At 33.2% G+C, this 26,228-nt stretch overlaps 1 protein-coding gene and 3 long non-coding RNA genes across 7 annotated transcripts; 3 read left to right on the top strand and 1 right to left on the bottom strand.

Moving 5' to 3' along the window:
• Nucleotides 1-3,307: 3,307 nt before the first annotated feature.
• Nucleotides 3,308-6,301, bottom strand: LOC112277237 (uncharacterized). Its single transcript, XR_002968307.3, has 2 exons — nt 5,575-6,301; nt 3,308-4,753 (listed from the first exon to the last, which is right to left on the bottom strand). It is a non-coding gene; the product is annotated as an uncharacterized LOC112277237 (long non-coding RNA).
• Nucleotides 6,302-8,069: 1,768 nt separating this feature from the next.
• On the top strand, nt 8,070-18,211 carry LOC112277112 (zinc finger protein BRUTUS). Of its 4 annotated transcripts, none has more exons than XM_073531451.2 (18): nt 8,070-9,199; nt 9,659-9,880; nt 10,347-10,541; nt 10,806-11,179; nt 11,448-11,685; nt 12,021-12,189; nt 12,293-13,095; nt 13,262-13,579; nt 13,759-14,035; nt 14,173-14,401; nt 14,527-14,751; nt 14,965-15,105; nt 15,378-15,612; nt 16,029-16,088; nt 16,327-16,398; nt 16,576-16,678; nt 16,958-16,988; nt 17,178-17,409. In XM_073531451.2, the coding sequence occupies exons 1-16, from the start codon at nt 8,930-8,932 to the stop codon at nt 16,675-16,677; spliced, it is 3,930 nt and encodes a 1,309-aa protein (XP_073387552.1). In that variant the 5' UTR covers nt 8,070-8,929; the 3' UTR covers nt 16,678; nt 16,958-16,988; nt 17,178-17,409. The 4 variants fall into 4 exon arrangements, 2 of the variants coding, with proteins under 2 accessions (XP_073387552.1, XP_090103921.1); XR_016501090.1 differs by having other exon boundaries at nt 8,216-8,511; nt 8,711-9,199; nt 16,576-16,988; XR_016501091.1 differs by having other exon boundaries at nt 8,100-9,199; nt 16,576-16,969.
• Nucleotides 18,212-19,768: 1,557 nt separating this feature from the next.
• LOC149986340 (uncharacterized) lies at nt 19,769-20,317 on the top strand. Its single transcript, XR_016501093.1, has 2 exons — nt 19,769-19,885; nt 20,191-20,317. It is a non-coding gene; the product is annotated as an uncharacterized LOC149986340 (long non-coding RNA).
• Nucleotides 20,318-21,988: 1,671 nt separating this feature from the next.
• Nucleotides 21,989-22,732, top strand: LOC149986339 (uncharacterized). Its single transcript, XR_016501092.1, has 3 exons — nt 21,989-22,111; nt 22,263-22,374; nt 22,597-22,732. It is a non-coding gene; the product is annotated as an uncharacterized LOC149986339 (long non-coding RNA).
• Nucleotides 22,733-26,228: the final 3,496 nt, after the last annotated feature.

The following is a 26,228-nucleotide window of genomic DNA, read 5'->3' as shown; positions in this document are numbered from 1 at the left end:
TTATGAAGAAATGGAGCAAGATGTAAAGGCTATGCAAGGTTATTAGATTAATTGGATATTTTTAAATACCATGATGAGATCAATATTGCATAAAATATAGTTTTACTTAGAAAAAAATGGAAGGACTAATAACTAGTATATTCCTTATAGAAAAGGAGGTCCATAAGTTCCATATGAGTTATAGCACCGTAAATGTAGGTAAGAAGATAAGAATAAGCCTTTGAGGCTACTTTAGGACATTCATATATACTACATGTGAGTTTTGGTGAAGCTTAAATCCTTGATCTATAAGCAAGTTATTCTTGAAGTAAAATATTTATACTTAATTTTTAAATTATTTAATTATTATTATTAAAATTTTATAATTTATTAATAATAATTTAGATATATATAATTATTAATTTATTAAATAGATAATTAAATTATAATTTTAAAAATATAATTTTTATTTTTATTTAAATATTTTATTAGATAAAAATTTAGTGAACAGAGTGTAATTACTTAATTGTATTTATTTTACTAATTTTTTATTTATTTGTTTTATTTATTTACTTATTTTACTTCACATCACCAATTATAAGAAACTCTTAATTTAGTCCATTTTGTAATTTAGGTTGAGAGGAAAATTCTATCCTCACAATATTAATTTTTACATGAATGGAATTTGATTTTATTTTTTTGTAAAATTATTTTAAATGGATGCAATTTTAGAATTTTTTATAACATTGAGTTCTTACTTATATGCATGCTTATAAGTTGTGACAATAGTTTCTTTGGTACAGAAGATTAATTACTGGAATAGTTGATAAAATTTACATTGCTTTAATTATTTAAAAAAAAAAAAAAAAAAAAAAAAAAAAAAATGTTTTCTAAATCCACTCAAATGAAAGAGTATTTTGATAAGTGAAAAAAAATTTGGTTAGTAGTAAAATAATGGTATTGAATTACAAATCTATTAAATATGAAATTGATTCATCAAACAATTTTATATACAATCAATTTTTTATACAATTTATTGGAATTCATGATCTATCAATAATAGTTAAAAGTTTAAAACCTTGCTTAAATCCATAAATTAAATGAAAAGTTTCTTATTATATACAAACTACCAAAGGGATCATTTTAAACATACAAAAATATAAATTGAAGAGTGGATATTTTTATTTATGCCCGATAATTTGAAGTTTTTAAATGCCATTCTCATAAGTCTTGTATTATTTTTAAATGTAATATAAGTTGCACCCATTATAAATTGAATGCATACTTGATCCATCAACATTATATAGTAGCATAGTTAAGTGGCTATCTACTTGAATTGTATGGTCAAATTTTATACATTAATAAAAATTAATATTTGATATTTCAAAATAGAGAACACAACTATGAGTCTTTGACATCATTGACAAGTCATTCTATCGCTAGCCATTTGAAGCTAATACATGAAGAGATGATTGTTCAAATGCTTATTGTGAGGGTGGTGCTAAGAAATGTAGTGATTATGTTATGTTAGAGAGACTCTATAATTTATATGATTATACACATCATCTACAATAAGTGCCAACTTCTACAGAAACTTGACTTTAATGATCTTCCATCTATTATAAGTTATTTGGAAGTTTTTCATGATATTAAATATCAATATGCATATAAGTATGATGCAACAAGCAAAATAAGTTTTTTTTTTCTTTTTTTTTGCAAACCTTAAATGTTTTCATCTTGCAAAATAATATTTATACAATTTTATTATAGATTGTACATACAAAACCAAAACATTTAAGATGTCTATGCTCAATATGGTAGAAATGATAAGTTTCAATATGTCTATTAATATTGTAGTTGCCTTCTTCAAGAAAGAGACTAAGTCATTCTTTTGTTTGATGTTAATACAACATGTTTAGTTGTACAAAAACTTCAAGTTCTTCACCATAGGCGTTGACTAAGAATTACACTAATGAATGACTTTCAAGAAGTCTTTTTTGTATTTGTCTTATTATCTTATATTTAGCACATTTAAAAGAATATTCTAATAAAGTGCAAGAAGTATTTTTCTTTCAAATTGGAAGTAAGTTGGTCACATTGTTTTGCAAATTAGACCAAAGTCATGAATGTACCTTCCAAGGAGGCCTTTAACATTAAACAATCTAATTATTTTATTAATATTTTTCATATGCCAATCAAAGTGGTTAATAAGTATTAACACAAAACTTTGATTACATATACAATACATTGACAACTACAATGGATATTTCATAGAAGCATCATATTTAGAGCAAGGTAAGGAATAAGAAAATTTTGGCAATCAATTATTTCTATTCTCAATATTAATTGGTCAATATTTTTTATAGTTAAATTAATTTCATGGAATATGTTTGCTTCTTTTGACAACCTAATCTAAGTTTTTGATACAGTTAGTTGTATGTATGAGATGACAGTACTTCACTAACAACAAAATGCATGCTACCAAATTTTAAATTTGGCATCAATAACCATAACATTTAAGAATCTAGGAGTCAAGTGGCTAAAAGATCATTCTCAAGGCTGAGTGAATTGATTTGTGCTTGTTCTAAAGGATCTAATCAAAAAAAACTTTTGCAATTTGAAATTGTTGAAGCAACAACTATAAATATATGCCTTTGTAGGAATTGCAAAGATACTACACACAAAGTTTGTACATGTCCATCTTGAACTATTTCTACTTTATAATTAGTTGGATTGCAAAGAAATTTAGATTTGTAGTATCAATAAGAATATAAAAGACAAAGTGTAGTTGGAAGTTTTTTTGTAGTGTATAATTTTGTAGTGGCAAGAAAGATAAAAGGTCATGAAAAAGAACATAATCATAATTGTACCACTTACCAATCCTTTTTTCATTAGTTGTAGATCTCGAACTTGTTGGAGATGTTTTATTTTTTAATAATGGTTGTAATAATAAAGATAATAGATGCTACAAGAATATTGCAATATTGATTGAGCTTAAGAATTTGTATGCAAAGAATAGAAGGTGTATAATGATGTATGGATAAATTTAACAAATATATGGATTAATTTTAATATTCTATAAAATTATTTTTATTATTTATATTATTTTTTTATTTGTTGATTTTTATTTATAGTATTTTTTCTTTTCTTTTTTTTATTTGAAGTTTATAGAAGTTTGAATATCTGACTTGTAATTTTTTTAAATCATATATTGGTATATTTTATTAATATAAATTCTATATTTTATAAAAAATATTGAAAATAAAATGAGATTTTACTTTTATTTTTATATATGTTTATATAATACTATCTTGATTATTTATGTCATCTATTTTATAATCTTAATCTAAACTTAAACAAACCTATATTTTATGAAGATATATATATATATATATATATATATATATATATATTTAAATATATGTGAAAATGTTATATAGACTCAAGCTTTTATGAAATCAAGCCACCCAACTTAACTATCATTAAATAAATAAATAAAATCTATATTCATTTCTCTACTACTAGATCCACAATCAATAAAAACAATCATATTTATTATGATTATAATATTCTTTTAGCATAGATGGATTGATTTAATAAAAATATAGATCTATTTAATATTCTCCTATATATATATATATATATATTTTAAATCTTTATAATAAACATAAAGTTGTAATCATTAAAATATACATATTTTATACACATACACATATATATATATATATATATATATATATATATATAATTGAAATTAACAAAGTATAATCTAGGTTTTTTTATTCAGTTCTGAAATTAGTATTAACTTTAAATATTTACATTTGGATATTTGTATGAATATGTATATATTTGTGTGTAAATAACATGTTTCATAGATTCCACTAATTTTGATCAATCATCGTCTATTTACGTACTACTAAGATATGATCTAAAAATGAATTCACCTCATATGTATACAATGCACGTAAATATATTTAATATGTTTCTAAACATCTTTTAATTCCAATTCTACCTTCTTCTTTTTTCTTTTTCTTTTTTTTTTTTTTTTTTTTTTTTGCATGCATTAATTCATTTCAAGACTAGTGTCATTTCTTGCTTCCTTTGTTAATTTTTAAATTGTTTAAACATAACTAATATCTAGATTCAAAACGTTTATAAGTACCAGTTTCATATTATGTTGAAAAGTCTTAATTTTCTAAACATTTCGGTAATCATTTTTTCAAATAGGTTGTGGTTAGTATGCATAACTTGAAGTAAGTAATATTTAATTTTGCTTCTAACATGATAAAGTAATAGTAATCACAAAGATTTTATAATAACACTTCTGTCTTCAGGTTGTCAAAATTTTCATTCAAATGTATTCCTTTAACTTCTATAGTCGTTTTACTGTCAATAGCTTAACATTGCTGTTTTATTATTATGAAATTAGCAGGAAATTTTAGTGGTTGAAGTCCACACAAGGACACAAATTTTCACCAATTTGTTTATGTTCTGTAGCAAAGGTTCATTGTAATAATGGTAAGCACTACAATGGTGATCACTGTCATGCTTGATTACCATTTTGAATACAATCAAGTCTAACATCAGTTTCCAAAAAAATTTGACTCAATCATCAGTAACACTATACCTCTTAGATATTTCATACTCGACTTTCCTTACATCATAATTGGTTGAATAAATTGACAAAAGGGATAGAATTGCTTACCTCTGGTTTTTATTCTTCTCTTACTTGTGGGCTAGTGATGGCATATTCCTTTTTACTCCTTGTCAATCTCTGTGCACAAAAAGAATCCATATTCATACTGAAGTCAATCGCCAATAATTTTCTATTCTAAACTGAGTAATCTCGACGTCTTTTCTACGACATGACATTCGCGGTAGTCATCTATGCAAACTCCTTAGTAGTTAGAGATGGAGTATTTCTTCATTGACAGATTTCGAAGTGATAGATCGTCAATACCGTGTTACTTTAATTGAACACCTTCGACTAACTCAAATCTGTATATTTGTGAAGATAGAGGGACACAATCGTCAAAATTGTTATTAGGCACAGGATGTGAGCCTCCCGATGAGAGGACTTAAGCTAAGAATCAAAATTTCAAATTTCTTCTCCTACATAGTGCTCACAACAATCGGAAGTTCACTCCATTAAATCAATTCAAAGTTAGAAATAAGATTTTCTGGTACAATGCTGGGAGAAATAGTAAGAGGGGAGGTTAGTAAGATGCGTTGTTAATTGCGATAGAATTAGCCGATACGGGCAGGAATATGCTTGGTGAAGCGGGAGTGAACCGAGAAAAAGGGTGAGTGAGAACTGTTTCTGAGGTGATGATAGGTTTCCTGATATCTCCAGAACTTGGAAATGAGCAAGTTCGCTAAGGGTATGTTGAAGCGACTTTCTGCCACCACAACTCGTGAATCTCCGATCAGCTTTAGTACTGTAGGATCAACACCATCGCAGAGTGTCTATGATATTCCTCACCATTACATCACATTACTCAACTTCCTATAAGACATTCAGGATAGGAAAATTCAGGTGCTAGAAAGACTCATCGTCCGCAACTGACATAATTGAAACTGGCAACAATATCTTACTGGCTGATCTTGTTCCCGTTAACGTCTCTCAAATTGTGGATGCAGTCGACAAATTACATGCCTTCGATGACTTCCCAGCGCCTCCACACCCTCCCTCCCCCGATCAGACTGAAGTTCCTCACTCCCACATTCTCAACGCAGTTCTTCACGCCCTGACAAGATTCCTTGCGCCTTTGTCCAATGCCTCACTTAACATTAGTATGGTCCGCAAACCTTTGTGTTTCAATGGGGATAATGTCACCATAGAAGCCAGTAACGATTTGCCAGTTCCTCAATGGCCACCTACATGAGCACTTCATTGGTAACAGCCGGGCTACTGGAATCGGGCTCTGCGAATGCAATTTTTCGCAATCCACGATGCCTAGCAGAACTAATGATAGAGGATAAGTAATCTGCCGAAGAATCATGAATCCAACTGACAGCTCGTGCTCCATTTCTGAATCATTCAACATTGGAAACACGAATAATTCCCGGAGATGCGCAGATCACAGTGAGTCAAACATAATGATAACACCGTCGACAGGCACGAATCCAGCCCTCCACCTCCCGTACATATATTTGTCAACACACGCGAAACATTTTGAAGACTACGCATGATGATGCGAGGCGCCACACAGCTAACAGCCACAAGCAGGAAAAAGGTGTCCCGGCGCAGTTCAAGTCAGAAAAAGGTCAGAAAAAAAGGCAACACTGAGCTCTAATTGCTGCTGCCAAGCTCACCAAGCTGAAGGAAATGATCTGTTGGTGCGCGGCGTATTACTCTCGACGATGAGTGCCGCGCATGGATTCGATTTCCAATGCACGTGGCGGTGCATGGCACTCTAGCCCCTGCTTTTCGCGTTATCTTTCTACGGCCCCTGTGCAGATTAGGGACGGGCCGGGCCGGGTCGGATGAGGAAGGGCGGGGAGCGGGTGTCACCAACCCTCTCCGTTTAAAGGATGAATAATTGTTTACGAAATCCAAAATCATTTATTCGCTTAAGCACCACTTCCACGCAGGGGATTGATTGGACACACCCGTTCATGATTTCCACTTAATATAGCCAAAGTCAATGTGCAAATCTGTCGTAATCCTTAAATTAGTGAGACAAAAAGTGTAGGTCACGTCAAGTGGTTAGTTTTAGAAATAGTCCAATTTTTATAGTGTAAGCATACGGTACCTTGTTTGATCATCTTACAATGGGTTCATTTTAAAACTATCATTTATATAATTAGAAAAGCCGCTTTAAACAGAAATCGAACGCAGGCATTTCAACTAACAGAAAAAGTTTACTTTTGTTAATATTTACAGAAGAAAATAAAGAAAAGTAAAAGATTGATGCACTGTAGACGTTTGTGAGTATTCAGTTTTACAGAATTATCCAGCTCAACTCAATCATCTCGATTGAATCTGGACTGATTGGTTTAATTCTATTTGATCCTGTAAAATAATTGATAGAAACAATCACAAATATTTGTAAAAGTTTATGAAATGTCAAATATGATTGAATTGGGAAGCATTGATTGTTGGTTTGAAAAAGTAAGAAGTATTCAATCATTTACATATAAATAGAAATACATGTAAGTTTTAAATTTATCTTTTACAGATGGTGTAAGTAAAACATAATCTATGCTCTTTTTTGAAAATATTGTCATTGAAGTTGTGTGTGAATTTGCAACACACGAAACATATTCTCCTACAATCAAAAATGCATGCAACTAATTTTGTTTGTTTGTTTGTTTTTTTCTTTGCACTTATTCAATATGGCATTAGTTATGTGTTACTATTAGACAGTAGTCTTATATACTCTCACTTGTTAATTATCATTTTTTGGAATAAGTTTTTTCAACGAGTCACAAATCACAACATTACAACGAGTATCCAACAAACTGCAGGAATTGCCTCTTTCAGACAATAAAAATGTAACTAATTGCTGATAACTACAAGAAAAACACAACAACACTAAGCTTATTTACCAGAAATGCTACCTGGACAAAGAATGAGGAACACTAAGAATTATTCGTACATCCAACGTAGGTGGAAATATCCCGTTTCACACACAACACTCGTATAAAACGTATAAAGTTCACTCAGCGGATTGTTTTTTTTCTAAATTCGTGCGACGAAAAGCAACAATGTGGATGAATGCTGGCCTCTAGATCCGACGTGGAGCCGAGATGGATGAAAACACAGAAAGTAGCATGAATGAGGGTGGATGAATGCGGGGCCGCTGAGGGGAGGATGAAAGGAGAGGAGATGGCGGCTGGGGATGGGGAAAGGGGAAAGGGAGGGGGGGTTAGAGGTGGAAAGTGCAGAAGGGGGTTTGGGGGGTGGAGGCTTGTGGTGCAACGTGCCCGTCCACAAGCCAGCGCAACATTCCATGTGCCCCGCTGCTCTGCGCCGTCCGCCCGTCGCCACTACTCACTCCCACCCGTCCTCTCGCTTCTGATTGGCCTTCCTCATCAGCGCCGTCTAAATAACGCCCCGCCTTGACCGTCCCTTTGAAAGTGGCTGCTGCTTACTGCTGCTACACCAGTGGTTGGCTGGGTGGCTGGGTGGCTTGGCTTGGCTGGCTGCCTCATCGGGCGCCCCCTCTTGCTTACCCTCCCTCCGTTCCTTTTCTCTCATCGCGCTTTCGTTCTCGTTGTCGTGTTTTATCCTTGCCTGGGACAGCAATCGTATCCCACTGTTTTCTCTACCTTACGTAGTCCTCTTTTCCACATCTTTTGTTTCGGTCGCTTTCTTCTTGTGCAGTTTCCGCTAGCCACTTATAGCGCTTCGTGTTGCCTCGTCCTCGGTTGATTCCTCCATGAGAGTGTTGTATGGTTATTGAGGGCTGAATTAGGGCGGCTGTTCATGGTGATACGATTGCCTGTCTTTCGAAATTTTGGTTTATATGTGTATCGTAGGTTCTCATCACGGCGTGCAAATGTTCCACCCCTGTTTCTGCTGGCATGGTAACCTCTTCTGCTCCCTCTGTCCAGTGCCTCTGGGACAGGTCGAGGTTTGCATGTTCCTGCAGAATTAGGGATATGTGTGAAGGGCATCAAGGTTTTGAGGATTTTGGTTGGTTTTGAAGAGCGCATGAGTGCTCTCCTTTCCTGGTCTGTTTTTATGTGTAACCGCTTCCGGAATTTGAAAAAGCTCTTGCATCAGGGACACATGGATTATTTACACACATTTGGAGCTTGCAAGCAGAGCTGCACGTTGGTGTGTGCTTATTTTACTTATCAGACATTGGAATCCCCACATTGCGAGAAAATTCGAGCTGGGGTTACTCGCTATTAATGCCCAGAGTACGCTTAGGAGGTAGGTGAGTAGGTGCAGTGGAAGGCCTCACGGCAATGGTAATTGCTGAGGCTGACGACATGTAAAATGGCGACCTCTGTCGCTCTTCCTCAATCCTTCCAGCCAATCTCGACGCCATTGATAACTGCTCTCGGCATGGGCATGTCGTGCGTGCCGCTGGCATCTCCCATCATACAGTTCGTCTTTTTTCACAAAGCCATTCGCGTGGAGGTGGGTAGGCTTCATAGGGATGCGCTGGCGGTTGAGAATGGGACGGAGGAGGATATCCATGCCCTAATTGACCGATACAGATTTTTGCGCACAATCTACAAGCATTTCTGCAGCGCAGAAGATGAGGTCAGTCTCCTGTGAGCGGACTCCCCAAATTGATCTGTAGAAAGGAGGAATTTTAATGGAATACTGTGTTGAGCTGCTGGCTGAAGTATATGGAGATTGGAAGCTTAGGTACAGGACCACCCTAGCTGGTCTCTGCAGCAACATAGCAAACATATCTTTAATTTCATTGATCTGGTCGTTGTCCTAGTTGTTGAGAGCACTGAAGTAATTTGTTCGCTTAGGTCTCGTCGTCGCTGGCCGCAGCTCAGGAGAAATCTTCTTAAGTGATAACCACTTATCCCCCTGTAGATATATTGATTGCCCATGTTCACGGTACTAATTTCAGCTTTGCATGTGGTCACTCGTGCTCCATCATTTAGATTCCTCTAAAGATGCTTCGCAAAGAATGTTTCTTTTGCTGTCTGTGTGATGTCGTATGTTGAGATGTGCGAATAATCTGGTGAATTCCGTTCGAAACAGGTTATATTACCTGCCCTTGATTCTCGTGTCAAGAATGTAGCGCATTCCTACTCGTTGGAGCACAAAGTAGAGAGCGATCAATTCGATCAGATAGCACAGCTTTTAAGTAATCCTCTGGCTGAAGATGGAAGAGTCGCCTCGTCTTTGCACTCCCAGCTTGGATCCTGCACAGAGGCCCTACATACCACTCTCTGCCAGCATTTATCTAAGGAAGAGGAACAGGTAAAAATTGCCCTTGGTCATCTGAGCCTTCTAGTTTCTACGCGTTGAATTTACAGACCATTTATTAGATGGCACGAGGACCCGCTTCAATTAAGCACTTTTTTATGTGATGTCGTAAGGCTGCAGCATTGCAATGAATGTGAGTACATTGTGTGTTTTGGTCGGCACCAATGTGGGTGGCCGTAATGCGATATTATGTCTCTGGAGAACTTCGCAGCCTCCCTAATTTCTGGTTCTGAAGTCCAATTATCGCCATATTTTATTTTCATGTTTTTATTGTCTCAATTCTGGAGGCGTAACTCCGAGTGCCGTGGCTTGTACTTTTGTTGTTGACGTTTTCTGTTAGATGGTTTTTGTAACTTTTGCCCTAAGTCCTTCAATTTTTAGTTGTCATGTCCTAGCCTCTCAACTAGCATATGATGAATTGTCTTGTAGGTGTCGACTCATTTTTCTTATTAACGTGCAGGTATTTCCTCTTCTCATGCAACATTTCACTTATAAGGAACAAGCTGGACTGGTGTGGCAATTCATCTGCTGTATTCCTGTTAATCTCATGGAGAAGTTCTTGCCATGGTTGGCTTCTTCCCTCTCAGATGAGGATCGCCAGCAGATGGTTGCTGTCATGTGTGAAGTCGTTCCACCAGAGGAGTTGCTACAACAGGTTAGACTTTGAAATCACTTCTCAGTGTTCTATTATGCTCAAAACGAACATTGTTCAACCTTCTAAACATGTGCGGAAACAAGAAATTATTTCTTTTTAGTTTTTTATTTGTAAGCCTTAGGACTGAGGTAGAACTATATATTAAGGATCGTGTGTGAGGGGACTAGGGTGGGTTCACTTTCATCTCTTAGTTTGTTGCTATTTTCGAATGTGAGCTATTAATCGATTCCGTCATCGTTTTTTTCACTTTACTTTATTATGCAGGTGGTGCTTGCATGGCTCAGAGGGGGTAATAGAGCAGCAGTTTCCGATGATACTCTTAAATCGAGCAGAGACGCTGAATCGGCTGCTTGGGCTGCAATTGATTCAAGAGTGGCGGGAGACTTGGCAATGACATGGGAATTGGATAGAGAGAGTTCAATGAAGAAGACTGATCTGCAAACGAAATCACTGAAAAGTGGACCATTGGTTTCTCCCCTGAGGGAGCTTCTTTACTGGCACAATGCAATCCGCAAAGAGCTGAAAGAAATTGCAGAAGAAGCAGCTCAAATTCAACCATTGGGAGCTTTATCCCCAGCGAAGCTAACGGCTTTTATTGAACGGTCTCAATTTTTGGCCGATGTGTGCAATTTTCAAAGGTAACGTTCTTATAAATCGAGCTATCTATCCAATCAAAGAGCTCTTACATATTTCAAGAAAATGCCTCCAGATAGTGCTTTTTTTTTTTTTTTTTTTTTTTAATTTTTTTTACAATTTTATCTTTGTTGCTAATATTACTATTGTACAATTTTGTCGCCGAAATAGGTTTCAACTTGGTTTCATAGAATTGTGAAGCTGCACGAATTGACCTTATAAACCACTAATACACACATTCACGCACATTCTGATGATTTTGTGATTTGGCAGTTCGGCGGAGGATAAATTGATGTGCCCTACTTTGCACCAGAAAGTTCAGGAGCGAGTGACATACCTCATGGATCATGCTGAGAAGGATCGACGATTTGAAGATGTGCTATGTTTGCTCAAGGGTGTACAGGCAGCTGTGAACAATAGCACAACAGTTACTGAATTGCATCGTGAACTTTGTGAGAAAGCAGAACTTATTGTAGAATCAATTCAGCAACATCTATTGGAGGAAGAGGAGGTTCAAATTTATCACACAACTTTTAAATCTGCTTTCTTTCGCTGCATATTCAAATGCACGTCTTCTCTTATTTTTAACATATAAGGGCCAATTATACCTTTGATGTGATGATTTCAAATGTCTATCATTGTGCACTCTTAAGGTTTTGACCAATAGAAGAGTCATTCTAGCTTTTTTTTGGGTAATCAATTCGATTCGGGAAGCATTCTAGAGATTCGGCTGCGCAGCGCACATTTTGAATAGATTAGTACCTTCTAATGAGGGACTTTAGAAGCTTCTGTATACCTTCATCAGTGTTAAGTCTCTGAAACTGTCAATTTTTGCCCTGCTTATAGGTGTTTCGTTTTACGAAATCACAATGCAGTATTGAGGAGCAGCGTGCTTTACTATACCAAAGCCTCAGAGTGATGCCTTTGAAGTTGCTAGAGCGAGTTCTTCCGTGGCTAGTTGGTGTTTTGAACGAGGACGAAGCGAAGGAAATGCTTCAGAACTTGCGACTGGCAGGTAACTTCAATATATATATGAAATTCGGTTGATTATATGCTATCACCCTGGGTTTCGTTGAGGCTGTTGTATCAATCTGACATCGTCCTTGCGCATGCTGCAGCTCCCGCTGAAGACATGGCTCTCGTCACCCTCTTCTCAGGCTGGGCATGTAAAGGACATCCACAAAATCTCTCTAGCACTGGAAACATTCGATGTCTCTCATCCACAAAAGTCGATGACTGCCCTGTAATGAGGATGAAACTTAATGCAGGGATTGGAAGCAAGTACTTGCAAAGCGGATCGATCCTTCCTCCACCAGATTCAAATCAAAATTCAGTAGATGTGGGTACTGTACATGGGCCAGATGACTCTCTGGAAACTCTTCATACGAGAGCACCAAAGCGTCCACGGTGGGGAGAAGTCGAGTTTAAAGGCGGAGATAATCTAAGGGAGGTTGACAAGAGTAGAGATCGTTGTGGAGGTTCTTCCGCATGCTGTGCCCCAGGTTTAGGTTGTGGAAGTATTAGTGCCCGTTCTTCAGGGACAGCCTTGTTGTCTTATTCAACAAGTTCAGCTAGTAGTTCATTGAGTTCCGGGCTCTTTGGATGGGGTAGCGACAGAGGTCTAACTTCTGGTTCTGGACCAAAGCCAATCGATCATATCTTTCAGTTCCACAAGGCTATTCGGAAGGATCTGGAGTACTTAGATAGTGAGTCTGCTAAATTAGCCGATTGCGATGAAGATTTTCTCAGGCAGTTTCAGGGAAGATTTCAATTTCTGTGGGGACTGTACAGAGCACATAGCAACGCTGAAGATGACATAGTCTTTCCGGCACTTGAAGCGAAAGAAGCTTTGCACAATGTGAGCCATTCGTATACAATAGATCACAAGCAGGAGGAACAACTATTTAAGGATATTGCTGAAGTAAGTTTGATTTCTCAACACATTCTCAAACCTATTTGTGTTGATGTAATTCTCTTTATTTACTGTGTAGCATTACATTTGAAAGTAACTTCTCGCTGGTTGGCATCTTTTACAATAGAATCCTGCTTGGGCCTTTAAACTGATAGCAGAATCCCTGCTTTTGAAGGTGCTGCTGGAATTGTCTACATTACACACGCGCATGCACAATCATGCCACAGTAATGTCCTCGGACAACGTAGATGTCAATTGCGAGCTCACTCAAGCGCTAAACGGGAAGGATCATTTTGAAGATGAAATGGTTCAGAGAAGGAATCTGGCTAACAAATTGCAAAGGATGTGTAAATCTATCAAAATTAGCCTCGATCATCATGTTACAAGGGAGGAAGAAGAGCTTTGGCCTCTTTTTGATGTTCATTTTAGCATTGAGGAGCAGGATGAAATTGTAGGACGCATCATTGGAACCACGGGTGCTGAAGTTCTTCAAGTATGCTGCGTGCTAACATGCACTTTCAATAGCGCTCTCTCTCTTTCTCTCTGCACAACATTTTTGCATACGTAGTGCCCATTCCATTGTGTGTTAAGGGAACGGTGGTTACTGTGTCAAAATGATGTTTGATTTCTGTCCTAGCATCAGACTTAGTGTTTATGTCGCTTTGTTTGCAGTCGATGCTGCCATGGGTTACAACAGCTCTTACCGAAGACGAGCAGAACATTATGATGGATACATTGAGACAGGCAACTCGAAACACCATGTTTGACAAATGGCTACGGGCCTGGTGGAAAGACAACCCTGCATCCAGTAGCGACACAACAATTTCTACTGAAAATCAATCTGTACCCTCTGCAAGCTCAAGTGAATCACTGCAGATGGTTGTCGATTACTTTTCTAAAGAGGCTATTAGTGTAGGGACAACAACAGAGGAAAGCTCCATTCATTCAGGTATTTGTGAAATTCGATTATAGTTCCCTACTTTTGTTGGGAGGCTTTCGTATGGCCTAGGTCTTGTTGACTTTTTTTTTTTTTTTGTGACAGTTATTAAAACTTTACGCTAATCGTCTCCATACTCTTATTTGCAGGTTCTGGTTTTCCAAGTAATATTTGCTCAGATGACGAAGACAGGCAGGTGACCACCATGGACAAAGCTATCACTGATCAGGGTAGCAAAGATGCAGTTTTCAAACCTGGATGGAGTGATATATTCAGGATGAACCAAAAAGAATTGGAAGCCGCCATTCGGAAAGTTTCTAGTGATAGTTCCCTTGATCCGCGACGAAAGGCTTATCTCATGCAGAATCTTATGACCAGGTTATTTTTTTTAACTTTTCTTTTTTGCTGGAATTATTCTCTTGTATGTTATGTAAATGTAGGAGATATTTGCGATCTGATCTCCCATTCTAACTTGATAGTTTATTTTCGATTGTACTTTACAGCCGTTGGATTGCATCACAGCAGCATGTCTCGCATGAAAAACCAGTCACGGAAGGAGACAACCCTGCTGATATTCCTGGAAGGAGACCTTCCTATCGTGATGAAGAAAATGGTATATATGGTTGTGAGCATTACAAACGTAATTGTAAATTGAGAGCTGCATGTTGTGGAAATCTTTTTCCCTGCCGTTTTTGTCATGACAATGTCAGCGATCACTCCATGGATAGGTAAGTCCGACTTCGCGACGAAATTAAATCCAAATATTTTTCTTGTTTATTCGTGAGAAACAGATTGATATGCCTTTTTGAAAGTCGTGACGTGAAATGCTTTATTGTTCAGCTTCCAAATTTTGGCAGATTGCCACAGTTTTCATGGGTATGTTTGCCCTTTTATTTTGCACTCTATAAGCTACTGTGTACTAAGGTGGTGAAATTTCACAGGCATGCCACAAAAGAGATGATGTGCATGCAGTGCTTACAGGTGCAGCCTGTGGCTGCTGTGTGTAGCACCCCGTCGTGCAACGGCTTCTCCATGGCTCGTTATTTCTGCAACATTTGCAAGTTCTTCGACAATGATGATAGGTATGCATTCTTCGTCTTTAAATAGTTTAAACAATAACTTCTAGTTCTACATGCTTTTAACAGTTGAACGTGTTTGGGTTCCAGTTAACCTACTTCTCTTCTTGACTTGTTATGAAATAAAATGCGCAGATAATCCGATTAGCACCCATGTTTCTAGCAGCTACCATACTCATTCTTTGCCAACGAAGTCCTGCTTACATATAGAATGCATTCTTTGCAATTTACACATCGTGGTTAGGGAGTATTGACATGTTGGCTGATTTGCAACGCAGGGATATATATCACTGTCCATCGTGCAATCTTTGCCGTGTTGGCAAGGGTTTAGGCATTGATTTCTTTCATTGTATGACGTGCAACTCATGTATGGCCATGCATCTCAAAGAACATAAATGCTTGGAGAAAGGTCTCGAATCCAATTGCCCTATCTGCAACGACTTCTTATTCACTTCCAACACGCCTGTCAAAGCTCTTCCTTGTGGCCACTTCATGCATTCTGCCTGCTTCATGGTCTGTGTTTCATTCCCTGAAAGGATTCTCTATAGAAGCATACAGTTATTGCGTTGTTGCTTGGCTTCCAATGATCACCCCGGTCAGTCGCTTGGCTTAGTTATCAGTCCTTGCTTGAGTTTTCCAGTTGCTTGAATGTTTCTATTGATCATGTGCTTTACGTCTTCCTTTAGAGGCTTGACCTTACCACTTCTAATTGCGACTCTTTATTAAATAGCCGCACTGAAGTTTCTAGTCACTGCGTTTCAAATCTCTCATTAACTTATTCAGAGTACGATTCTAGGGCTATCATTAATTTCCTTATTGCTCGAGGCGTGTGGTTTCGGCATTATCTAATTGGATGGAAGGAATACTATATTAAGTACATAATTCTTGGTGGCTACATTTCACAATGTAACGTACGTTCTTCTGTACAGGCGTACACGCATAGTCATTATACTTGTCCTATCTGCAGCAAGTCTGTTGGAGACATGGTGGTAAGTAGAATGTGACTGACTTATCACTTGAAGATACAAGGATATTTTATCTTTCTTACTATTTTATTTTGAGGCATCGTATTGAGTTCTCTGTGGGACAAACTCTTTGAAATGCACGTTAACATAAATTGTTACTTATATAAGCAATTCTTTGTTTCGCTCCAATTCCTTGAAAATTGAGATATCATTCGGTCTTTCTGTCCAGGTATCTTCTAACTGTGTGTGTTTTACTATGCAGGTTTATTTTGGTATGCTGGATGCCTTATTGGCTGCTGAACAGCTTCCTGATGAATATCGAAACAGATGCCAGGTTTAAATTCTGAACCGCTTTGTATTTAGAACCTGGAAATTAAATTATCTGATGCATACATGGCATATACTTTGTGTTCTACGATAGTTATTTTTATTTTTATTTTTCACCTTTCTTTGAAATGTACATGTATTGTCTGAAGTACAAATCGGTTCGCTTGATGTTCCTTTCATGCAGGAAATTCTATGCAACGACTGTGAGCAAAAGTCTACTGCACCTTTTCACTGGCTATATCATAAATGTGAAGGATGCGGTTCCTATAATACCCGCACCATATAATGTACTTCCTAGATTCTTGCACCAACCTTTTACTTTGTGATGTGAAAGTCTCTTTTGTACGTGAGCATACACAAAGATATCATTTATTTTGGCACCGTATTCTATAATACCCTTCTTTAGGCTTCGGTTTATTTAGGTCTTCAAATGTGGATATCGAAGGTGGGTCTTTGAGAATACATTTGACCTATGAATCATGCCTTGAGCTGTTTGAAAGTCACGCAGCGCCTATGCATCACAAGACGTTTCGTATCATGACGAAAAATCCGTTGAGATTGTGCAGCTCCAACTTGAGGTGAAGATTGTCTTTGTAGGCATGTTCTCTATCTATATACGCTGCTTGTTTTGGTTGCAGGTTTCTATGTCTGCTTCATTTTCTACAAATCACCGTATTTCTGGTGGTTCTGTTGTACAAGTAGTATCGAATCTCCATTTGTAGTCTCGTCAAGTCGGCAATATTCCCCACGTTCTGACTAGTCTCGTGTTTTTGTTGTTCGATGCAGTAAAACTCAAGTGTTCAATTCGCTTTTGTGTATTCCTCATGTCTGAAGACGTTTAGTTCATTCGAATCAGTAAATTCACAAATGTGAAGCGCATATTCCAACCTATGTGCAGAAGTAGACCATAGCTACGCATATCTTTCTGTAATCAAGTTCAGGCTTCAGATAGTGTACATTGGTTGGATGTTCCCGCTTCTCTCGGTTTATTTTAAGCACAACTTGATATCCACGGCTATCTTCTGGTTTTCCTGTACTGTACGTGACACTTCTGTCGTCCATCAGTCTATTTGCTTGAATGTAAGAAGTAATTGTCTTCTAGACGAGCTTACGACAGAAAGTGTCTTTCAAGCATATAAACAAAGGGTTGGTAGGTACAAAAATATCGCATTTGCTCTGCCTGGGGATAGACTTTACATCTTAGTGCAGTAGGTAACAAGTTGTAGCATGGTTTGCCCATGTTATTCAAAATGGGGAGTGCTGCATTTTAATTTGTTTCCTGGTTTTTCCCAGATAACTCAACCTTTTGTATGGAACCCAATCTTTGGTGGGAAGTACTGACCAAGTGACCACACGTATGGAACACACCTTAAGGGATATTCTACACTCAGTGGTACATCTGCGGAGCAATGCACACGTAGTGATATAACTACGCCGGCAGAGTAAGAATCAAAGAAAACTGGCAAACATTCGTAACCAGGTATTTGTGCCAAGACGTTTTCTGTTCAGTCTGAAACGGTCTTGGCTGCATTAATTGTAGCCTGATACAAGTCATAAGCTGGTAAACCCATTCCTAGTCATGCCTTTGACGTGGATGACAGGCCCACAGCCAAATGTCAATATTCCTGTCTCCTTTGTCCAGCAGTAGGGTAGCATTGGGTTCAAAGTTAGAACTCTTTGGGAACTGAACCAATTCTAAGGACAACAATATGGCAACTCGAAAGTTGATTGAGTTGTGGATAATATTAAGTTAACCGGCTACTCTACATCGCCTAAGTCAATGTGAGCATCGGCAAATAATAATCGTGCTTTAGTCCCCATTTGCCAATCTCAGAAGTTGAGGGTGAATCCTTACGTAGGTGTTGAGATATTATTGATATTGAAATACATGAAAAAACATTCTGTGTGTAATGCAGAAAGAAAAATAAACATGCTCTTGATAATTAAAGAGAAGAGCATTGAACTAGGTTTTTTTTTTTTTTTTTTTTTTTTTTTGATACTCATTCATCTTCTCTGATATTAAAGAAAATGAATTAATATTTGATTCAAAATGATTTAGTATACATATTCAATGAATTCCTTGTACCAAAAGTTTTAGTGCAAAATTATAGTATATAAATAATTAATGAGTTGTAAAATAGAAATATGATTTAAACCATATAATAAATCTAATTATTTTAGTAAATAATTTTTTGGTATATTTTGATACATATTTGTATTTTTAATTTAATTTCAAGTATCTTATGCATGTTTTTAATCTAAATAATATAAAAATTATAATATATATATATATATATATATATATATATATAAATATTTTAAAGTAAATAAGTAAAAATAAAAGTAAAATAAGTTATCTTATAAAGGATATTATTTTAGATAAGTTGCTAATGGTCAAAGTGTTGGCTTTTTGTATATAAGAAGGCTAAGAAATAAGATAGATGAATGGACAAAGGATCTTAAAGGTTAGAAGATATGCTAAAAGTAGCTCTTTGTATGTAAGAAGGCCAAAAGACAAGGTAAATGAATGGATAAAGGATCTTAAGAATATAAAGTATGTGCTAAAGATAAAAAAAGATATCAATAGATAGTCGTAGTAAAATGTTAGATGGATATATTCATCATAGGAAAGAAGTTGTTCGTTAGGACAATAGCTACCACCTATAAGTAATAGATAATGGAAGTGAGAGTTATCTTACTCCATACTCTCTTTGTGTGTAACCTTGCTAATGTTGTGTGTTGTGACTTCAAAGTTCTATTTCTTTAATAGGTTATGTGAATGGGCCTTTAATTGTGAGTTTTGAAATTATTTGAAGTCTTTCTTATTGTAAAGAGATATTATGGTTGTTCTTGATGTTGAGATTTGATATCTTCTAAATTCCTTTTTGCATCTAGTTGTTGATGTAGTTTTACTCTTACTTGTTGTTAAGTGCATTCATGATCTTAGAAGTTATGTAATACTTCAAAATGATATTTTAAAACACTAGTATTATGTTTCTTTGTTGAGTTACATCATTGGTGCACTAATATTATACTTTTATGTGCTAAATTTCTTATGAGATCTTCTAATAGTAATAAAAAGGTATTTGTGAAATTAAAAGTGTTTTTTTGAGAGAGAAGAGTGATTAAAGAATAAAATCACTATTTTACTCACAAAGAAGGTATTCTAGATTTTTAAGTCATGAACTTCTTTATCTTGATTCTAAAATTTCTATTTTATTTATTTTTGTTGTTGTTGTTGTTGTTGTTGTTGTTGTTTTTTTTTTTTTTTTTTTTTTTTTTTTTTTTTTTAAATCTCTTTGATACATCTCTTCTTTAGACATGGATTTAAGTGAAGATGAAGGCTTGAGAGTTATTGAGAAATTTAAAGATGACAAGTTTTACCATTGGAAGAAAAAAATAGAACTTTTGTTAGCTTCATTGGAACTTTGGGATATTATTGATAAAAGTGAAGAGCTTCCAACCAACAATGCTGATGACAAGGTGAAAAAGAGGTACAAATATTGTGAAAGGAAGGCTTTTGAAATTGCAGTAAATCTTGATGATGCCAACTTTGTGTATGTAATTGCTTGCAATAGACTAGCAAAAGCATAAATAATTCTTTGTAACATCTATGAGAGTGGAAACCTTGTCAATATTCTCTTGAAAAGGATGAAGTTCTTAATGGTAAAGATGGAAGAAAGAGATGACCTCATAGCATATGTCAACTAGGTAAAAACACTTACAAATCAACTAAGAATTATTAACAAGCTAGTTGATGATAAGAACATTGTGTTGACATTACTCAAGAGCCTTTTAGATTTCTACAACTACCTCATTGTGGCATTGGAGTCTATCAACATGAAGGCACTTATCATAAATTATATTATATCGAGACTAGCTCATGAAGTGACTAAAAAGAAAGAAAGAAAAAAAAAACTTTAAAATGATGATTATACACTATTTTTAAGACAAGGCAAAGGTATCTACTTTCATCAACATGATAATTCAAAAAGAAATATAAAAAATTACTATATTTATAAAAAATCAAATCACTTTATAAAAACTTCTTTCAAATTAAAAAAAGAGATAAAGAGAATGCAAACAATGCTCATAATAACTTTAATAGAAATGATTATACTTTCATAGCTAGTGAAGGAGCCTCTATGGTTGCTATGTCCAAATAGATTATAGTTTTGGATGCTACTAAGCACATGATACCATTCAAATATTTATTTGATACTTATGAAGTAATTCTAATAAAAAAAATTTGGTTGAGAGACAATGGCATGGTACAAGCCATTGAAATTGACTTTATTATGATAGAAATTGTAGTAAAAGACCAAACGAAGAAGATCAAATTGAAGGAAGTCTTACATGTGCCAAAAATGAAAAAGAATCTCTTTATGGTGTACAAACTTGTATCTCATGGTTGTAAGGTTCAATTTGACATGAATGGATGTTTTGTGAAGACATTTGATAGACAATATGTTGCCAAAGGCCTTAAAAATGACAGCCTCTACTTCATCAATTGTAAGAAGGTTAATGGAGTTGAAGTGGCGGTATTTGCTGAGTTTCCACAAGATCAAGACAAGTTTAGAATTTGGCATCTATGACTTAGTCATTTGAATGTCAAAAGCATGAAAGAGCTCTAATCCATAGTAAGTGACTTAGATCTTATTTAATTTAGCCACAATGCCATGCCTCTTACTTAAAAAGGTTATATCCAAGGCAAAGAATAAAAAACTTCATATTTAAGTGGAGTTGCAATACATGCTAGCAAATTATTGGAGATTAAACATTCTAATTTTTGTAGACCAATGAAGATGCCATTAATTGGAAGAATAAAGTATTTTGTTATATATATTGATATTTTTTAAAAAAGATGTGGATTTATATCTTTAAAGCCAAGAGTTAGTATTTTTTAAGATTTAAAGTATTTAAGGCACTTATAAAAAAGTAATATAAATACAAGATCAAAATATTGAATACGGATAATGGAAGTAAATATGTGTCAAAGTATTTTGATGAATTTTTGAAGATTCAAGGCATTGTAAGATAAACCTCTATACTTTATATTCCACAACAAAATTGAGTTGCTAAAAGAACAAATTACACTATTGCAAAGATGATAAGGAGTTTACTTTATAGACAAAATTTTGGATATGAATATTGGATAGAAGCCATGATTATTGCAATGTACATAAGAAATAGATGCCTTATAAGTCCATCCAAATCAATGATTCTACAAGAAGCTTGGAGTGGCAAAAAACCTTGTATTTCACATATTATGATTTTTAGATATATTGCTTATGCAAAGGTACGAGATTGTATGAAATCCAAACTTAATACAAAAGTTACAAAATATGTTTTGTTGGATATTATAAGGGTACCAAGGCATATATGTTAATGTATTTAGAAACTAAGATTTAGGATTTAAGAGCATAAGAGTATTTGTGAACATTTGGAAATATGTCCAAGTAGGAATATTGGTGTATCTGTAGATATATCTTCAATTTGAGCAAAGAAAGAAAAAGAAGATGATGAAAATGAAGATGATAGAAATAAAAATTAAAATAGAGAGCTAATGAAGGTAGACTAAAATGTGTCTATAATCAGAACTAACAATGAAGACAATCAAGATTTTGAAGATGATGATAATAAGGAATATCAACCATTAAATATAAAGAGACAAGCCTTAAGATAAAAAAAATTTAGAAGAGACCTTGGAGTGTAAGAAGGTGAATCTTCATCAAATGAAAAGAGACATCCTTTAAGAAATAGAAAACAACTTAGTGAATAATGGGAGAACCACATTTTTTTTAAATAATTAAAAAACATACTAATGTTACACTGTTTATTGATTCATTGAATTTGTGTAATGCAATGAAGTCCATGGATCCTATAAAGTGGAAAAATGCCATGAAAAAAGAATAAAAATCACTCATAGACAATGAAACATGGAAATTGACTCAACTTCCACCAAATTGATCTACAATTGGTTGTAAGTAAATGTTCAAAACCAAAAAAGATGCAATAGATAATATTATGAGATATAAGACTAAATTAGTTATTAAAGGCTATTTATAAGTTACTATTATTGATTTAAATGAGATATTTGCTTCGTGGCTAAATTTAATATTATCTTAACTTTTGTAACAATTGAGACAACAATGGATTTGGAGATGTATTAAATGAATGTAAAGATGGCTTTTTTAAATGGAAGGTTAGAAGAAGCTATTTATATGGATTAATCTTAAGGATTTGTTAAAGAAGGAAAATAAAATTTTGTTTGTGAGTTGAAGAAATCTTTGTATGGACTCAAGTAATCATCAAAGACATGATACCTATGTATTGAGACATTTTTTGTGAATGAAGGATTTAAAAATAGTAAAGATGATCATTCTATCTATGTGATGCACTGAAATGAATTCATGTTGATTATCATCCTTTATGTTGATGATTTGATCATCTTAACCAATACTTTGAAGTTTATAAATTAATTGAAGGCAAAGTTAGAAAAGGAATATGAAAAAAGTGATTTGGAAGAAATTTAGTATTATTTAGAATTGGAGTTTATAGGAGATTGTGCTAAGAAGAATATTACAATGAATCAAAGCATGTACATTAAAGAAGTGTTGAAATGATTTAATATGGAGGAATGTAAGCTAATTGGAACAACTTTGGAAGCAAATTTGAAGTTAAAGTTCACGGATGAGGACTTTGCTAAATTTGAAGGTCAAATACGAGGTGTTCTATACAAGGCATCAATAGGCTCACTTATGTATGCAATGGTTGCTACAAGGGTGGATCTTGCATATGTAGTGAATGTTGTGAGTCAACACTTGTCAAAGATTGGATCAATCTATTTGACAATCATAAAAAGGACCATGATGTACTTAAAAAATATTTTACATTTCAAATTGTGCCTTGAAAGAAATATCATTATTTTGCATGGTTATTGTAATGTGAATTGGATTGGAGATGCAAATGATAGAAGATCGACAATAGGATATGTATTCTTTATTGAAATGGGAGCTATTTCATGGAATTGAAAGATATAACTAATAATTTCAAGGTTAAAAATGGAGGCTAAGTACATGGCAACAAGCTATGGTACAATGGAAGCAATATGATTAAGATAACTTTTGGAGGACATTAAAGTAGTGGAAATAAAAAAAATTCTAATTGAATGTAATAATCAAGGATGTCTTGCAATTGCAAAGAATTGAAAGCATCATTCAAGGACCAAATACATTCGCATTCAACATTACTTTATAAGATAGAAGAATGAAATGAGATTAATTGATATGAAATATTCTACAACAAAAGACATGCTTTCGAATTTGTTGATAAAGACATTAATAAAGGATAGACATTAAATGTTGATAAAAGGATTAGAATTGGAAGCCTTTGATCAATAGCAAAGTGGAATTGTAAAAATAAGTAAGTAAAAATGAAAGTAAAATTAGTTATATTATAAAAGATATTACTTTAAATAAATTCTTATTAGTCAAAGTGTTGGCTCTTGGTATGTAAAAAGATCAAGAGATAAGATAGATGAATGGACAAATGATTTTACAGATATGTTAAAGGTATATCTGTATAATAGAAAAGATATTAATGGATAGTCTTGATAGAATATTAGATGGATTTATTCATTATAGGATGGAAGTTATCCATTAAAATAGTGGCCATTATTTATAAGTAATAGATAATGGAAGTGAGAGATATCTTATTCTACACTTTCTTTGCATACAATCTTGTTGATGCTATGTCTTGTAACTTTAAAGTTCTATTTCTTCAATAATATTTACACTTAAAGAAAATATAAAATATTAATTTTTTAGAGAGATTTTTTTTAATTTTAAATTTATATATTTAGTTATTTAAAAGAATTATAATGCAATATAAACCAATTCAATCTATTTTATGATTTAAACTTTATATAATTTTTTATAAAATTATAATTTAAATTTACTCAAAATTTAGATAATATATAATTATATATTGATTCATTTTTTGTAATGTAAAAATGACTATATTAGAACTTATATTATGTGTAGCCTTATTATTATCTATTTTATATAATTTATGATATTTTTAATAAATTCATATTTTGCTAATTTCTTTGATTTTTATGCAATAGATACTTAAAAATGTAAGAATTGACTATAGATAAAAATAATATCGATTAAATAACCAAAATTCTCAAGAATATAGTAATTTAGATATTTATAAGATTATAGATATTATTTATGTTGATATTATATAGATTTTAGCTTAATAAAAAATAATATATTTGAATACTTTAATAACTAGTTTAACAACATAAGAATAAAGTGTCATATTATATTTATTAGTAGCATAGGATATACAATATTTGATTAATAAGTTTATACTTAATTATTTAATTATTTATAAAATTAATTTAATTATAAATATGCTCTTTCTTTTTTTTTTCTTTATATATATATATATATATATATATATATATATATATACATTTAAAAATAATTAGTTTTTAATAATAAATAGAACATAAATTAGTTCCAATTGTTGTATTTTAAGAAACTATATTAACCATGATATATTTAAAAGTGACATGATTAGAAAATACATGAGACTTATTCTAGTTGGAACAAATTTAAGACTTGCATTTATAAGAGTGTAACTAGAACCAATGTTATTTCTATATTCAATTTTGATTGTCATGTATTGTTTTTAACTTCTTAAGAATGCAAGAATAGAAATAATAAGAAAAAGATGTGATAATTTAAAGTTAGTAAAATCATCTTTCTATCCTAAAAACTTATGAGAATTTTTAAATAACTAGTCACATAAAATATCTAACATTTGTTATTCTATGTCTTTTTCTTAGTAAGTATAAAAAATAGAATTTTTTTAGAGTAAATTACTTATTTAATAATTTTATTTAATAATTTTTAACTAGTCTAGTATACAAATACTTTTTATATATATATATATATATATATATATATATGTATGATTTATGAAAAAATAAAAATTCCATTATTGCATCTATAAATCATAAATAGAAAATTTAGAAAAAGAAATAAATAATATTAAAAAAGTACTAGAACTTTAAGTATAGATATTAAAAAAATCAAATTTTTTATTAGTATAATTTTACATAATACTACTTGTTTGTCTATTTGAATTTGTAAATATGCAAATAAAAATAGGTCTAAGTTAGTAGATTATTTTAAAAATTCTAAAATTCTAATATAATATTTAATTAAATAGGAATTATTCATTGAGAATTGACAAGTCATGTAATAGTGAAATTAAAAACATTAAATAACAATAAGTTCTTTTCTGAAGAAAATAAAAAAATAAATTTTCTTTTTAATGAATAATAATTTTTTTAGATTAAATTTATATAATCATATATATATATATATATATATATATATATAAAGATAAATGAAAGAAATTAGTATCAAAATTTATAAATATTATATATATGAATAAAATTAAAATCTTAAATTTATATAAAGAATTTATTATTATTTTCTTTCTAATCCGTACGTTAGATTTTATACGAATAATAAAGTATAGTCATATCATGTTAACCTTCTAAAAGATGATATTTAACTTAGATGTATTAAACTAATTTCAAATAGGTAAATTTACATGTTATTTTAGAAAATAAGAAAATCAATTATATTTTAAAGAAAATATCAAAAAAAATATTGGAGAAAGAGGAAATAAAAAATATCTTTTGCTTAGATTTTATTTTAAATGATCTGTGAAAGTCTGTACAAGTGTGGTGATTTACTAATCTTTTTATAGCATTGTATAATAAAAATAATTATGCACACTAATTAAAAGATT

This window comes from Physcomitrium patens, chromosome 25 (genome assembly GCF_059467195.1).
Source record: "Physcomitrium patens ecotype Gransden chromosome 25, ASM5946719v1, whole genome shotgun sequence".
Taxonomy (NCBI): Eukaryota; Viridiplantae; Streptophyta; class Bryopsida; order Funariales; family Funariaceae; genus Physcomitrium; species Physcomitrium patens.
The sequence above is the reverse complement of the archived record's forward strand: the minus strand, read 5'-3'. Positions and strand labels throughout refer to the sequence as shown.

Coding starts and splice junctions, on each gene's coding strand:
- LOC112277112 (XM_090247795.1), top strand. CDS start 8,930: ATGGCGACCTCTGTCGCTCTTCCTCAATCCTTCCAGCCAATCTCGACG. Junction 10,542..10,805: donor CAGAGGAGTTGCTACAACAG/GTTAGACTTTGA, acceptor TTTATTATGCAG/GTGGTGCTTGCATGGCTCAG. Junction 16,089..16,326: donor AGTCTGTTGGAGACATGGTG/GTAAGTAGAATG, acceptor TTTACTATGCAG/GTTTATTTTGGTATGCTGGA.